This window comes from Rhipicephalus microplus, chromosome 8 (assembly GCF_043290135.1).
Source record: "Rhipicephalus microplus isolate Deutch F79 chromosome 8, USDA_Rmic, whole genome shotgun sequence".
In the NCBI taxonomy this organism is placed as follows: Eukaryota; Metazoa; Arthropoda; class Arachnida; order Ixodida; family Ixodidae; genus Rhipicephalus; species Rhipicephalus microplus.
Window position 1 is genome coordinate 56738592 of NC_134707.1, and position 17902 is coordinate 56756493.

At 46.7% G+C, this 17902-nt stretch overlaps 1 protein-coding gene across 1 annotated transcript in view; it reads right to left on the bottom strand.

Annotated features, from left to right (window-relative positions):
- LOC119164508 (glutathione-specific gamma-glutamylcyclotransferase 1) overlaps positions 1–17902 on the bottom strand; it is a 209134-nt gene that overhangs the window by 85198 nt on the left and 106034 nt on the right. Inside the window, exon 4 of the mRNA XM_075871889.1 lies at positions 4202–4298. Within this exon, the coding sequence (XP_075728004.1) occupies positions 4202–4240 (39 nt within the window). The 5' untranslated portion in view covers positions 4241–4298. The remainder of the gene's footprint in view (positions 1–4201; positions 4299–17902) is intronic.

Sequence of the window (17902 nt, forward strand, 5' to 3'; positions counted from 1 at the left end):
GCCTTTAGAAGTTAAACGCGATAGCAATATCCTGTCCCTAGTGCGTAGTTCAATCACTTATAGTCAGTACCTACTTTGTAATGGGTAGCGTGCTTTAAACCTCGAGCCATGTTTTCGAGCTTGGTATACGCACACTTTGTGTTCTCGGGGGAATGCACACAGTAACGAGTGTGTCTTTTGTAATGCGTGGCCAGCTTTGAACCACGAATTTGTTATCGTATTCACGTGTTCTGACGTCTGTTGGCAATGCACGCTTGTACCACGCAATGTGGCTGCGGTATTAGGCCTTCATGTTGTATTGTGACGCATGCATATATGCATGCGTGTGTTTGTAAGCATGAAAGTTAGTTTTACTACATTTCCAAGCAGAGGAAATACTTTTCTCTGTATTTCCAAGCAAACAAGAATAGAACACTTGCTTGCCATGCAGTCGGCTTGAGTTCCACCTCACTCAGACCCGCAAATGTTTATTGTTTATTTCAGTCGCATCTATCTCGACACATAAACACCGTCAAGGTTGGTCACTGGAACCACCGGTTCAGGAAGGAGCCGCTTGGGCAGGTCCCTCATTCTGGAACGCCGTAGTGGAGCCTTCGGCGTATCCTAACGCGACAAATTCTGAGATCGACGTCCGGAAATGACGTCCTCTTATTTTGTTCGACATAAATGCGGTAAAAGCGAGCTGGTGCGATTGCCCGTTCAGTGACATATCCCGGCGTACTAGATCCAGGAGAGTCGCGCTGAATGCGATGAAGAAACCTCGTTGTATCATTCTGCGCTCATTCGAGCACTGCAAATCCGGTTCTGTAAAACACGAATGACCTGTCCTTAAATAACAAACAAAAAAACAAAGCTGTACAGTCATATATGGTATGTACACGTCATGCACACACGTCGCGCGCGTGAACGCTGCTCCGCGCAGCAACAGACAGGAGTCCACGACGAAGACGAAAGAATCCAAGCCGAAGACAAAGCAAAGGAAAACCCTGTCGGTTTGAGGCGTCCGCAAGGTTGTCTCCGACGAAGGCGGAAGCCCCGGCTGCACACGAAGTGCGTGCAGCCGCGTCGCACGCGTCACAGTTTATTTGCATATGTGCCTCGTCGCTCGGCCACCAGGGAGACTTCTTCTCCGTTCGTGTACTCGCCAGAACGGCTCTAGGCTTTTGATGCTTACTTTCTTGGGGGACACTGTCGCCACATTCTGCACCGCCGTGACTTCGCTCCTTCCATCCGGTATCTACCAGATCTACATTGTCCGGCTCTCGAGTTTTCTTCGCCTAATTGCCACCGCTCGTTCCGCGGTGCGCCTGATTGTTGCCGCCGCATGGCGCTGCGCGCGCCTTTCTTTATCGGAGATGCTAAGCCTTTTTCTCTCCCTCTCTCTCTCCTTCATTCCTGTCTTTTTCGGCCACATCAGCATCGCCTTTTGTTTTCTTCCCGGGTGTACACTTGCGCCTGGACCGGGGTGACGATGGGGACATATTTAAAAGCTCTTTGTTCGCGTACAACGCGGAAGAAAACTTGCTGGATCGTGCGACACGTTTCGCAACGAATCTGGTTTACCCATTTTCTCCGCTATGTATCCATCGAGGCGGTTCATTTGGATTACATGGCAATGTCGTAAAGCTGGGCTGCTTGCTGGTCGAGATTTACAGCTTGAGGAAGCGGGGAGAGTTGGGACAAGACGTGTATCGCGTGTACGACCGATTGCCGGCGTTCTGTTCGTAAGAATCGCTTCCGAGGAAAAGAGCGACGCCTGCAGGGAGGTTATGCGACAAGGCGTTGCTGGTGCGACTGGGTGATCTGCAGGAGTCGAGTAGACATTCTGTTGTTTTCAATTATTCATCTGAGAAGCCATCCGACCGATCCCTGGCCACCCTCCAGCTGTTGCAACATCTATGACATGAAACCACATATGTGACAACTTAACCAAGGTACGATAATAGCCGAATAGTCCGAGGCACTCCTTTTCTTGCATTATAAGATTATGTAACCAACCGACATCTAAGCCATGAGAAAAGTGGGGGACAAACCAAAAATAATGACCACTGTACTTTCCTGGGCTTAGCTGTCTGTCTCTCTCATTCACTTAACGTTGGATAAGTATTAAGTTAATTTATTTGGATTAGTTCATGTCATAAAAAAATAACATATGAAACATAATTTTGGCCGCGTTTGTATTCTATTTCAATATCTAGCACAGGACACAACGCAAGGACACAGTACTTTGGCTGATTTGATATGTAGGGTTTAACGTCCCAAAACCACCATATGATTATGAGAGACGCAGTAGTGGAGGGCTCCGGACATTTTGACCACCTGAGGTTCTTTAACGCGCACCCAAATCTGAGCACACGGGCCTACAGCATTTTCGCCTCCATCGAAAAAGCAGCCGCCGCAGCCGGGATTCGATCTCGAGACCAGTGGGTCAACAGCCGAGTACCTGAGCCACTAGACCACCACGGCGGGGCGACACAGCACTTTCGTGGTATTTTTACCTGTCCTTGGTGTCCTGTGCTTGGTCGTGGAAACGGTTAGCAGTTTCGGTTACATGAGCCGGGCACACGGTGCGCCGGCTGAATAGTTGCTTGTCATTAAAGGTTTACTGGTTGGCTTCCAAGGGAATGCTGACTCGTGAGGGGGAGACAGAAACATAGGTATAATTTGATAGACACAGTGCGGCAGCAGCAAGCACAGGATGGTGTTCGTTGGCCGAACATCGGAGAGGTTCTTGCCTTGCAGTGGTTGTGATGATGATGATTATGATGATGATGATGACAACGACGATGATGACGACGACGACGATGATGATGATGACGATGATGATGATGACGATGAAGATGACGACGACGATGATGATGATGATGACGATGATGATGATGATGACGATGATACCATTGTCATTGCCATCATCTGCGCCACAAAGCCTTACCCCGACGTGCTCCTGCACGTTTCTTTCCTAAATATATACCTGGTTGTCACATGACATCAATCGTTACTACTCACCAAAACACAAGGATAAACACAGTGTGCCAGACATACTCGTGTCGGTGTTCTTAGCTGCAAAGCTAAGTATATCTCTACTGTAGTGCACCTACTCTAACGACATTGGTGGCAACAATGCAGCTGCAGCCGTGGTATCTCGCCGTTGTATCTGCGAAGCAAAGCTCTCACGCGTGCGAAGTAATGAAAGGGGTGCCGTTATGCCAGTCGGGGTGTTCTTTGCGCAACGCCTTAAAAACCAACGCGAGGAAGCGTGCGATCTCCAGCTGGCTGTAGTCAACATCTACTCGATGCATTGTAGTACGGTAAATCCGGTCAACAGGGAGCACGTGAAGAATAAGTTGCATTGCGTGTAAAGTGAAGCTTCATGATATAAATTTAAGGATTCAACCTCCTATCTGCGCAGCGTGAACGACGTCTGACCTCAGAAGGACCGCCTTTGCCATAAGCAGTGTATAGTGGTGAGCCCCTTAATGAAAACTGCCGTAGGTTGTAATAGAATAACATCAGTAATGTCCTGTAAGGAGAGCAAGAGCGTTCTTAGGGCTCCCACGTTGTCCTTGGTGGTAGCGTAGCAGTTGTTGTGCTCAGCTGCCGAGGGGAAGGTTGCGGGTTCGATTCAATGAGGTGACATTTTCAGTGAGGCGAAGTGGTATAAAACAGGAGTATTAAACACGGGGCCTAAAAACTTCTTCCTTGGGACCCGCGGCCTGCACACGAATGTCTTCACCCCACATTTTTTTTTTCGTAATAACAATTCGTGAGCTACACAAACACGACTGGCCTGAAGAATTGTCTTCGTGCGGCACTCTATGTGGCAATTATGTGTTAAAGCGTAACCATGAAACAAAAAAAAACAGCATTTCAGAATCGGCGAGATTTCGCTAATTTCGGAAATCGGTATTGACGTGTCACCGGATCTAATCCTGTCCCAAACCACCTTCAGAAGTGACCCGTCTTCGAAATACAGAAGAGGGGCTTTTTTTTTTTTTGGATGACATAAGGTTAGCTGACAATGTTTTTATTAGTGCCACCATTTCTCGAAGCTGCGCTTCGCTGCGGCGCTTCTCTGTATAGAAGACGCTATTTTCGAACTAGAAAGCCTTGAAGAAAAGGCATTTCTCATAGATTGAGTCACGGCGTGTGCACTTGAGGCTAGAAAACATTCGTATGGAATTCTCCACATAGTAAGACTCACCGTCATCCAGTGGAGCTCGGTGGCGGGTTCGGTTTGCATACGCCATATGACCGTGAGTAAGCTCCTGGAAGTTTAGCCACATTCATCTATTCATCGCCTGTAAAGACAAAAACAAAATAAATCAGAGAATGTAAATTTTTGCTGGCAGTGTCGATATAGAACAAAACTTCGCGTGCACTTTAACATTATACGCTGTAACCCAAAACGTCGTATCTCTCACCATTTATATCTGAAGCTTAATCAAAGTCAGGGATCAGCGAGAGCTTTAAGAGCTCGTTTCGCAAATGATCCAGTGTCGGCAGCGTCTTTGGTGGTGAGCGAGAAGCGCTGCCACGAAACGGGGTATCGGTATCGATGGTCCATAACGGTGAAAGACGCGGTGTGTTTCTGCGCTTGGCCTGCGTTATGTTTTGCCCTGCGTTACGTCAAGGAACCTCGACAGCATACAACTGCTAGCCCTGATGAATCTTGGAAGGTGATGTGCCACTGCAACATACCAGGACAGGTTTTTTTTTATGCAATAAACACGCATGAAAAAAAAAGGGACACGAAGATGGCGTGGTAAGCAAAAACGACGCAATTCATTAAGCACCATCAGACAACAAACAGGTCTTGTTGCCTATAAGTCTCGGTACAACTCAGATTTGCAGGTTAGTGGTTTTTAGCCTGTCCGGGATTAGGGTGTTAGGGTGCCATAGTGTTATGTGCAAACATTTACTTTTCACATTTGGTAAGTGCATCAAAAGTTCTGACAATTTTACATTATGTCTTTGAAATATTAAAATACATATTGTAATTTTTGTTCCTTGTTGTAGATGTTATCTCTTTTTCATGTTTACTATGCACGGAGGTCCCAATTTAACCTCACACTTCTGGACCTCCTTCTGTATACTCAGATGCGTTAACTTGATTGTACGGTAATATGACAGTTTGTTATTTTGATTCTGATTACTGTTCGCAGCATGGGCAGCGTGTACCTACATGAAGTGCCCTAAGGAATGTCCCCGCGTCATGACCGTCACACCTGCTGTAACCCACGGAATTTGCGATGGGGTTCAATTAGGATGTGTATGTTGACCAATCGGAGATGATGACTCATTTAGCATGCGCTAATTTAATGTGGAGATATTCGCCTTGGTGTATGTTTTGGCGCGAAACCGACATGAAGCCTGGGATTTTGGAGACCATAGAATGCTGAACGCGCCCATGACAGAAACAAGCTAAGAGACGATTAGAGTATTGATGACAGAAAGCTAGACAGAAGAAAAAAAAACAAAAATAAATAGTGGCGAACGTAAGGACTTTGTGTCGTAAGAGGTGTAGAACTTGGCGGTGAATACGTCTTTTTTGATGAAAATAAGATCGAACTAATCGGAGTAGACAAGGCATTAGTCCAAAAAATTGGAAAGTATTGTTTTTCTCTTCTTTTATGTAGAGGCTGGTCGCACACATGTCAACATAGGCGTGAGCACGAGGACCGATGAAATTGGGCTATTCCTGACCGGTCAGGGAGGGAGGGAACGGCCCCTTCCCTTTTATTTACCTAAGAGAGGGGGTGCACAGTTTGCGCCATAGATTGACCTAATGAGCAGAGAGGAGCAGAGCTATGAATATTTGCCCCCACCCTTGAAAGATAACCCTATGACTATGCATGTCACCAACCTATTACGACGGGAATGCGCATGGTATCATCCATCCATCTAGGTCACTACTTCCCAAGTCACCAGTGACAGTAGGACGGCGACCCTTGTTAGCCCCCAGAGTACAAGAACAACAGCGTGGAATCCAGCTTTAGGAGAGCCGAGAAAGAGTGAAGGAAAGGCCTTCTCGAATACGTGGGCCCGCCACCACGACTCGGGGCACTGTTCTTCTGCGGTCGACAGGCCAGGAGGGATGCGGGGGGCGGGAGTATTTCGTCGTAAGCGAAGGAGATGCGAGCGGGACGAAAGGCGGGCGCTAAAAATACGCCGTCCCAACGCACGTTCCCCTGTGGTCTAGCGGGGGCAGGCGTTCACTTCGGCCGCCGACGGCTGTGAAGGATGAAGAAGAAGAGGAATACAAAGAACGGCGAGCGTCGAATTAGAAGAGAGATAAAAAGAAGTATGAACAAAGGAACACGGCTCAGGCGGTGACGAACAATGGGGCTGCTGGTCGCGCGAGCAATGTGCTTGACTGGCGAGGAAACTACGCGCTGCAGCTGCGGAGGGCACACCCGGCGGTGGCAGCGGTGCACCCACAACCGCATCGATGTGACTCCGGGCGCCCGGCGCATACCACACGCGGCAACGTCGCGAAGAATTTCGTTCTTGCTCGGCTGCCCTGGCGCGCGTAAGAGTCGTGGGAAGCGCCGCAAGAATGTGGCCGAATCGAGCTGTATACCTGCCCGTTATAGCTTTCGGACGGACGCCATGTCGACGTCTCGAAAGCTCGGACTTCAGGTACCCTGCGGTAAGATACGAATTAGGAAGTCCAAAGAGGCTCCGTCCAGAACGCCGAAGCCTGGCCATGGATTGCCCCGCGAGACTAAAGAAATGATGCCGCTCGTGCACTCTGTCATATGTTCTTCAAAGGAGGTGCCACTGGTATGTTCTTCAAAGGACGTACCACCATATGACGTCAGTCTGAGGTGCGCGCTGATTAGTGCAGGCTTGTGGAGATCAGCCTTTGAGCATGAAATGCCACGTACTTCTAAAGTTTGGTTTCGTTTCTTATTTGTTGTCAATAACGTGAGCCCTTTCGGGTTGTTACCGGTTGGGAGAGTTTACAACATTGAATCAAACATGGCAAACGTCATCGCAACGCGAACTCAACAACTGAAATGTATGTACAGCGTACAAGAAAATACTAGCCAGCGGCGTGGAAACGATGCTGTGCAGTTATACAGAATAAGAACGGCGAAACCAGGTGCCCGGTGACTTTAGCTTTTCTTCTTAACTATACGAAGTCTTACCGTCAAATATTTCTGAGTTTAGTTTATTGCACCTTCGATGGTTTCGACCATAAAAGAATGTTTGTGCACATCTACTCGAAACACGTACGGTCTAACATGTAAGTTCTATTCCACTATAAGCTAATTTGTTGCTAGACGATATAGGGCGTGTGTTTGCTAAAATTTTGTTTTCTGAAACTCTGCCTAATCCACTTTCTTCATATTTCAAGCGTTCCGCCTGGAATAGCATCTTTAAATGACTACGGACTTGCCTATTCTGACGTCACAACGCCAGTGGTCCCAAAACGTTGCCGTAGGCGTGACGTCAGAGACATGACGGATTCCAAGGTAGTAAAGACCAGAAAATTGGTGAAAAATCTTGCAGCAGGCAAGAAAAGAGCGTACCACCCCCACAACGCTGAAGTGGGAGTCCAGTGGCGTAGACAGGGAGGAGGAGATTGGGGATTAAAATTTCCTCTCCACCCCAAAATTCTCAAATTGTACATGCGTTTGGACGCACGCACACATACAAACGCAGTCATGAACTTGCATATTCGGTAGTTGTGCATCACCCGTACAGACGCCGACGCCACCAAAGGTCAATTTCTGCGTTTGTTGCGGCATCTGAGGTCTTTGCCGTTCAAGGCCCGTATTCACAAACCAACCTCAACCTTACCTGGAGTTTTCCTTATCGCTTTTAAACCTTTATTCCACTGGCTGAACAAGGTAAGCCCGTATGCATGAACCAACCTTGTTATCTTTTACCCCGTTACCATTTCTGTGCCCGTATAACGCACATTATAGAGAGTACAGGAACTTGAGGAAAACGTTAGGTAAGGCCACGGTTGGTTTGTGAATACGGGCCTAAGACGTTTGCCGGTAAATGCAGAGGTGGTTTCGTGTCTCTCCGACGGAAACGAGGCCACCAAGGCTGTGAGTCTGAGCAGTGACCGTGAGCTCGGTGGCGCAACGTTACCACCCCTCCATACTGTGGTGTTCATTTAGCTCCCAGCATTGCCCAGCATGAACTGCATGGTGGGAATGCTGGGTCGATGCTGGGTCGGGGTGGAAACAGTCAGATATGTGAATACTCTCTTGTAAATCGTAGTGGACACCGTGAACCATATGATAAGGATTGTTGGTGGATGGTGAGGTGTGAGTGAGTTTCGGGGGGAAAGGGGGGGTCAGTGATTAGATCGTGGGGTATTTGGCGAGGCGTCTGGTTGGTGACAATAGGCTTTGCTGGTGAGCAATAGGATGTGGGCCTGATATAGAGGGTAGATGGAAGGGCACTTGGTGAGAGTATAGTGGACGGGCGTGCCACTGAATGTGGGATGGCATATTGCGGAATCCAGATGGCATATGGTGCGATTGCGCGGTAAATGGTATAGACGAACCAATTGGAGGTATCGGTGCATTCCGATAACTTCATGAGAAGTATGTGGGATGGCATATTGCGGAATTCAGATGGCATGTGGTGCAATTGCGCTGTAGACACATAGACGATCCAACTGGAGCTGTCAGTGCATTCCAATAACTTCATGAGAAGTACTTGTCGCCGCCGTGGTTAGATGGAAGTTGAGTGCCGCGCTTGACTCTGTGCCTTGTTCATCGACAACGTTTCGTGTCCTTGCGCTGCATGATTATCTAATCATAAATTTCCGCAAACTCACCCAACTATCAGCACTACCAAGATATTCGGCACGAGAATATAGGAATGACCGCTGAATTTAGTTTTCTCAATAGTTCCGTGCGTTGTCACATCTTCTCCGGGCCGGGTCAAATTTGCTATCAACCTAGCGCAATTAGCTAATATTGCTGCTTCGTTTAGTTTATCCCATTAGCGCCCCTTGAATAGGACCGTATCATCGAAACAAATTACTCGACGGAATTGGTCGTTGCTACGCGTCTGACAAAGGCGGCGCCATCTTTCTATCACTTTCTAATTCTTCGCCGCTTCGACGCGTAATCGATCAGAGGGGCAACGTCGTGGCGCACTTTTTTCGTTCGAGGAAACGTTGAAACGTTATAAACGCTAGAACCTCCAGCCTCTGTGGAATCATGCAGTGTGCGGCTTTCGACACGTCCGTCGGCTTCGTTGCCTGCGCAGTTAGCGTGTGCGTGCGTTCACCATTAAGGACAACCTGTCAGAATCAACGATCGAGAGTAGGAAGACTCGATGTGTCCACGCGAACGTGAAATCTGTGATTCATGAGATAACCCGAAAGGGGGCCCGCACAAACATACACGCCTACTCGTCGACGCAGACGAAAAAGAAAGATAAAACACCATGATGCAACGAAAGAAGCCGTAGAATAAGTCACATCCATCATGACCGCGGATAGAAGCCGTCCCCGGCAGCCGCCTAATCCCCTTTCAAGGCTCGACACATTTATAGGGTGCTATAGGAAAACACCGCTGGAGCTGCAGGGTAATCTGCTACATGAAGACAAGGCTAGAAGTTGCGTCCCATGGCGTACCTAATCTCTTCTTATATCAAAATGTCTCCGCCACCTCAACACCCGGCTACCCTTGCCACCAAGTGCCCCCTCGAGCGTAAGCCACCACAGCGGAACAGCCATCGCAGGCCAACAGCATCCAATCCGTTCTCAGCCTACCGAATGAGCAGGGAACGGTGTCTTGCCCCTACGTCTGTTCTCACGGAAACGAAAGAATCAATAAAGAACTGGTGGGGCTGATCTCTACACTCGTATAACAAGTGCGCGCAATTCTTCCCACCTTTGCCACCCGCGTAGAAGAGCTGGATTATTGGGAACGCCTACGTCGACGAGGCGCCTACTGTGCAGTGAAAGTCGAGATAACAGAGGAAAGACGCAATGAAGAGGATCAACAAAAGGTCGTGACAAGATCGGCCATGGTCGCGTCTGATCGTTCTCGATGAAACAATAAAACCTCACGCCCAACAACCTCCAGTCCTAGCAAGCATTGGCGATACCTTCGAGACGTATGTTCTCTGGTTATAGTCAGCAAACGTTCATATTTCGTTTACTTATACTGTAATCAAACGGATTGACTTAACATAACTCATCGCAGACGATTGCTGTGCCAGACCTAGCAGATGAACACTGTTCAACGACTGGGTACTGACGTCTGCTACGACGGCGCAGAAGACCTATGAATGATTACCGTCTAGAAGGTGGTACGACACCGAAGTACACCACCAAGTGTTTTCAATAAACCTACCTGAAGTGCGTGGCAAATCACCGTCACTTAAAATATATCAATGGCTAGACTTGGAAACCGAGTCGCAGTATAGTTCTCGGCAACTTTTTTTACAACGGAGTCTGTAGCACAAGTCCTCTTGTCCAAATATCAGCTTGAACACCTCTTCGGTTGTTTGCCAATTTGCGCAAGCTTCCATCTTCCCCTGAGTCCTGCCGTTTTAAGAGCTAAGTTGGCCGGCAAATTGTTCCTTGTTCACCCTATACCAAAAAACTGCCATCAACATCACATGTGCCGTCACACGTTAAGACACGTTAAGGCAAGCCATCACACGTTGAGACAAAAATTGGCATTGTTATTTCCAGTCCGTAATGAAATTTCTGTTCATGTTAGGTAAAAGAAAAAAAGCTAAATCATAGTAAACAGAAAAACTCACCATTGGCGAGGACCGAACGAACAACCTTCGCATTACGCAAATCAAAATGCCACGTTTTACTACGCAGTGTTCCGTACGCAGGTCTCTAGTTCTAACAATATATTTTATGCCATGTCTCCACCAGTGCCTTATGTGTCTTGAGTTAACCCCTGATCAGATAACGTTTCCATGCGATTTCAATGCTAGTTTTGGAAATGTACACGCGTTTTGCGGTTCCTGTGGGTGAAGTATCCTTGCCTTCCATGACAACAATTTCAGTGTGCATCAAACCATTGCTTCAGCATATGCCCCATCCTGCTGGGAATATTTACACAGGCACATTTTTGTCCTCAGGCAGCCAGCCAGAGTACCTTTCTGGTCCATAGCAGCCCAGCTGGGTTGGTGGTTTTAGACATAGAAAATATTGACTGGTAGGTCTATTGTGTTCATTAAATATGACGTCTGTGCCTTATGTACCATCGAAACTAAAATGTTGCCTGGTATGTGACGCAGATGAACTCTCGGCGTGGAGCCACAAGTGAGTTGGTGTGATGCAACCATAGGTGGCGCTAAGGTATGCATCATAGCGCATTTCTGGCGGCAGACGACATCGCAAACCGCGACATCTTCGATTTATGGAAGCTGGTATCCTCGTCCTTTTGTCAGACACGTTCCAGCCATACATAATACCTCTACTATGAGCCACAACAACCGAAAGAAGTGGTGTCCTTTTTTTCTACTTCTAACTAAGACATGAACAGTATTCACTAGTTTATTTAAACCACATATACATGCCCCGACGCCAAGCGACGGGGATATGGCAGAAGAGACATACTTCTGCTACCGGTTTAGGAGGGGAGGGCGCAGCAACGTCGTCTGCTTCGCGGCGAGCCATAAATTCTTGATCGACTCGCAGAGGACGCAGACCAAAGGCAGCAGTCTTCGCTTCTTGGAGAAGATGAGTAAGAGCTAAAGAATAATAAAAAACTAGATGACTAATATCAGACGGAGAAAGGCTGCGTTTGGGTGTCGCCTACATACAAACTATGCCAGTGGAGCGCCTTGAAAGACGTCGGCTGTGCGCTACGTGTGTGGCGGCTCTCAAAAGGAACGCAGCCGGCAAAGCAGACGACAAACAGACGAATAAGCGTACTGAAAGAGGTGCTTCGGGGAGGACGCTTGAGGTGGTGGGAAAGCCGCAGTTTCGCTTGGGGGTTGTATGAACGCGACAGCCTGGGCTCTTCAAAACGTTGACATATATATACATCGTGTATAGGCATCGGCCTTCTCTCTTTGGGATCAATACGTGCATCCTTGGGTCACTGAATTCTCCATCATGATCAACTGGTGCATTCCCAGACAGTTTATCGTCTGTTCGGTCTTGTAACCCTACTCCTGGCAGTGCAGAGCTGCAGATGAAGGTCAATGCCACTGACACAAAATCCCGAGAGTAATGTGATAATCAACTATTTTTATTATTGCATTGCATCATTAAGAGAACGATAGAAAAAAGTTTACTGGTCTGACTAGTGCGTCTTCATTGCATGCGCCTTGTTTCTGAGGTTCCTCCTTCTGCATAGCTCATTTGCATATCTTCACGGAGTAAGTATGCCTTTCAATCGCAAACCGTGTCCATGTTTTATTCAAATTTATTTTGTATGAATGTTGATTACACGTAGAGTGCCTTCATCACGATAACTTTACGTGCTCTGGTAACTATACGCTGTATTTACTGCATGGTGTGGCATGTCGAAGGCGTATTTTCTGTTCCATGTTGGTCAGACTGTACATGAAACCTGTATGAAACACGTACTGTCCTCCTTATTGCATTTTCCTCGCACGTCCTCCTTATTGAATACCTCTTCCAAGAAAATTGCAGCCAAACAGTGTATATATTGAACATTCAAAGTTTCGATGCCGTCGCACTCAGATGTCAACCATTCGGATTAACGTTCCCCACTTGCGGTTCTTGAAAGTGCACCTTACTTAACGTTTACGAAGAGATTCAATAATTTGCCCCCATCTAAGTGCAGCCGCCTTAGCCGGGAGTTGAACACTTATCATCTAGCTTAGCTGCGCAACACGTCATACGCTCATCTTCCACACGGTGAGTGTTCACTAAAGCGAATTCATTGTGTCCCGACAGACTCGGCGTCACAATGCCCTAACTTTCAAAACGATCCCTAGGAGAATATGGGCGCACTGCACACTTTGGAATTACGGAAGCTCACAAACGAAAGCGGTGGGCTGGGTCAATTGCCCAAAGTTCAAGCGGAGAAGGGTAGTCATTATAACAGAGATGCAACAAGGAGGCACGCGAAGATGTATCGAGGCTCGTAAACAGCGACGCAGTGTTTCAGATTGCGTCCCTCGTGGTACGTTATATCATTGGAAGTCAAAGGAAGACGGTGATATGAGAAGCAAAGATAAAGTGGACCCACATTCGTGAAGGCCAAAACGGATCGAGAAAGCGGGTGATGGTGAAAAAGAGTTCAGCTGTTATCTTGGCTCTGCAAAGGCGCAATATTGGCAAGATATAGCTGCTCTTCAGGCAGGCTGCGACGCTGATATCGACCACCAGGTGGCTTGCAGTGGCCTCCCCTGGAGGCGGCACACGCCGCATGCTGTAGCCCAAGGAGGCTTAAAACAAAGAATTACTAGAGTGTAAATTCTCCCACGAGTGAAGCCGTGCAAGCCGTAAGATGGCGACTGTAGAAACCATCTTACAAAGGGCATGATTAGCTGTTGGCGTTGGGCGATTGAGAAGGAGCGTTTTCCTCGCACGTCCAACAAGTTTAACGAAGCATTCTATTTTGGTCAGATAGTCCTCAAAGTGGGTCCTCGTGTTACTAGTTTTCTTTAGTAAGGCTCGAATTGATGGCAAGTTTTATTGGAGATTAAGTCAGTGATACTACTTACTCTCTGTGGTTTATTTCTTCGGAAAGAACTATCTTCAATTTTTTTAACTATCGTAGCCTTCAGACTAACAAATCAAAGCCACTTGATATCTAAGTGGGCACCACCAGAAAATAGAATGTTTTCGAGATCTTCGGAGGGCAAAAGCTGACTGCTGGCAAAACATTGCGGGAGCTTCCACTCCAGCAATTTTTTTTAAACCACCTTGCTGTAGCCTGACGCGCTGGTCGTCGGCTACCGCTGGACGCCCGCGATACGGGAACCCATCAGAGAATGGAATGCGCGGCACGCGGTTCCGTGCTTCGCTCGGGCACGCCGGCAGGGTGGAAGGAGCATGTCGTTTTTTCTTCCGCGGTCGTTTTTGTTTGTTTGTCCGTGCCGCTTCACGATCCCTCTTTATTCTGCATTGGATTCGCATTCATGCGCTTCGCATCGCCTTTCTCTGCGTCTTGTGGCAATGCTCTGCGATGAAGACGACGCCGAAGAGCACGACGCAGGGTATATAGAGAGATAAACGAAAACGGAAAGGGGTGAATGAGTAGAGGGGCATTCGGGGAGGAGATTCATGGCGACCGCTGTCACACGGGCGGCGTTGTCCCCTTTGATAGAAACCGATAGCCCGAGTGCCGCTGGGGGCTGTATATTTAAAGCGAACGCGTGGATGTGACCGAGTATTGCCACTCGGCTTGGGCCATGCTGCGTTGGATCACGTGACACTGCATAGGTGCTGTCGGATCGCGATGGAAGCGCCGGGGAAGTAGTGAGGAAAAAGCACGGAGGGATAGCCTGGAGTGTGAGGCGTGTTGTGTCGGGTACGTACTAATGAGACTACAGTGACGCGCTGAATAGAGACACTAGCACATCAGCTCAGGGTTGTTCTCTCTATAATGTGGATAACTGCTCATATAGTCTAGATTACATGTAGAAAACAAAAAAAAAAACGACGTCGACCACGCTTAGCTGGCCGCAAGCTGAGGGAGAAGCTGACTAGCTTTGCAATTATTGTGCACACTTTCGGCTAACGTTGCGATTATGAGAATGCATTCACCCTACGCAGTAGTCAACTGATCAAACACTGTATAATTGGCGGTAGAAAAAAAATGTCGATAGCCATATGTATACGTAAAATTCACAGTACCAATACTCTGAAATCGACCGCGTTAACTCATTTCAGTGCGAACTTGATTCACCTAGTGTTTGCTACTATATGGTGAACCTGGGGAAAAGCAAGATGAAGGGCAAGAAAGTTTACATGCATGCGTTTATTAACCAAAATTAATGTTTGAAACGTGATGATGAAGCAAAACTGTTTAGCTCTAGCAGAAATGAAGCCCTTACGTGTGGTCGAATTGCATGGCATCAAACTTGCATTGCATTTTGTGATTAAAAAAATGAAAATATCTAAAGATACGTTTTTTAATTTCAACTTGTAACTGAGTTATTACGAATATTAGGTCATTTATAGATATGTTTGTATTCATTGACATATTCGGCCATTTCTATTGCTGTAATAATTTATTTATTTTTTCAAAAGGTCTCTCGTATATTAAGCGAACTGTGTGCGGCTGATAGCAGGCTATTGCAAATAATTTGGCAATATCGCCACCAAACAACAGCAAAATTACTCACAGCAGCATCGATTATAATATTGGCAGCGTTACTCCTGACGATGCTATTGATTGCACTGTCGTGAATGTCGATTGTTGATTGATAGTTGTACCATGGATATTACAGCGATAGTCTGTTTATCGATAGTTCTGCATCACTACTGTACATTTTTCGTACCAACGCATTGATAGCAGTGTTATATGGTAATATCAACTGATAATTATTAGAGTGAGGTCGTTGTTTCGCCAGGAATGCATATGTTATGAAATAAAGAAAGAAAAACATAGCCACAAGAAAAAATATCGCAAGCCACACCCGTAAAAACGTAACCTAATGTAAAGAAGAACGAAAAACAACAACACGTAATAATAAACAGCCACCACATGGCCGATTGTCATCGGTGTTCGGGAAGTAACATAATGAGCGGGTCCGTTGTCATCGAATCGTCGTGCCCGTACACAGAAGTATACTCCAAAAACGAAATACGTCTCTCTTGACTCTAGGCGTCACAGGATGTCTCGATCATTTCCGTGGAGCAACGAATTTGTTGCCTCAGCATATATTCTTTACTTTATTTTTTTTTTGAAAAGAGGAGTGGTATGTCCTGCCAGGCGTCTGCCCACAAGAATCATTCAACATTCGGCCATCGAAGGTGACCGCAGAGCCGCCTCCTTTACATCATTGATTACTGTGATTGGCGAGGTATAACCACCCTGCTGCCGACATAGGAAAGGACAAATATTGCCGCTTGTATACGGACAAAATACATACGTCCATAGGTGCGCAAGATCAGCCGCATGGGATTCATGACAGCACAAAAAAAATTAACCCTTATTCAACATAGGCGTACGACAGGTTGCTCTGAGGAGTACCTGGTAGATTATACTCCCCCGACTACGAAGGAGTTAATCAAACACCTTCACTTGACAGACGACAACCGACGACAAAGCGGGCAAACCATAGGACCACTGTTTCTTTCCAATTAAATTTATTTTGTGTGAGTGAAAATGATGGTTATTTTCGCACCGACGAAATGACGGTGACACGGGCAAGAGGACAGAATTGAAGGACAAATATGATGACGTAAACCAGTAAAACGGTGGTGTTGGCGACGTGCTCGCAGGGTGGCTCAAGAAAGAACAGAGTGAGACGGAAGACGATTGTGGAGACGGAGGTCAATTCTGCACTGCTTCGCTGAATATCGGGAATTTTCGGAAAGATTCGGCTGTCCTTGTCGAAAGTAGGGAGTACACAGGCGTAATTAAGATGTCGGGCCAACGTCGACAGAAAAATTCTGAAGACTTTTCTGGGGTGTCATATGTTATAGGTAAAAATAACAATGATAAAAACGAAGGATTCAAATGCAAACAAAGAAAACAATTTGTATTGTTTCACCACTATTGGCAGTTTCACCATGAAAAATACGCAGAAAATAGTATACCCGGTATCACAGAAAGGAATGATTTTTTAAACACATTGATCTTGAAAAAAAATTAAGGCACTCGCAACAACCACTGTGTTCTACAGAGAGCCATCACAATGCCACGAGCAGGCTTTGGTTTTTATATACCTATCTTTACAAATGCGTTAGCCTGTAATCACATGCATATCTGACAGCATGAAGAGAAAAAGCTAAAAAATAATTTGTGTAATTTAATGCCACGGTAGGTCATCACAGACAAGTAGCAGGACTAAGGAAATGAGAGTTGTGCTTGGTTTAGATGCACTTCTGCTCGACGCTGGTAAACGACATGATGACGAAGCAATTATGATGTGATAATTTTGAGTCAGGAAGTGTCTTATCAGTGCGCGCATGACTATCGGCAATGAAACGTGGCGTGTGCATTGTATTTCAGGGGCCATGAATAGTAATAATTTCCGTTCATTTTGTTCGTCCGCGCCTATTACCTACGGTTGCGCCAATAATACCAGCAAGGTAAGGTGTAGAAGTGTGTGGAAGACGGGGAGACAACCTTCCAATAGCAACTTCAGCATAACCTAATATATAAGGCCCATGTATAGTTATATAAGGCCTATATATGGGGCTGCCATATAAAGTATGATATACCCAATTCCTGATGTAGCCGTATATAGGGCTTTTCTATCGGTCCATATATGATATTTTGGTAAGGGAGCACACGCACGACAAGCAGAATGAAGCGTGCGTGTGCAGTGTATTCAGGCGGTGGAGGGTCTTGAATAGTAATAATTTTCGTTCCTTTTGTTTGTTCGCTATTAGTAACAATTTCTGCGCCAATAATAAAAGCAAGGTGGGATGGGGTAGTGTGATCAAGGTGGAGTGATGTCCTCACAATAACAACTTGAGCGCAACCTGAAAATGAGCAAGACTGAGAGCTCAAAATGGCAAACTACAAAATTCTTACTATCCTACAGCCAGCAAAATAGAGACGCCACACTAGAAGATATGTATACTTAAAAGGCACGCCGCATTAATATTTTAATCTGAGCCAGTTGGCTGGCGTAGCCCCGCCGCGGTGGTCTAGTGGCTAAGGTACTCGGCTGCTGACCCGCAGGTCGCGGGTTCGATTCCCGGCTGCGGTGGCTGCATTTCCGATGGAGGCGGAAATGTTGTAGGGCCGTGTACTCAGATTTGGGTGCACTTTAAAGAACCCCAGGTGGTCAAAATTTC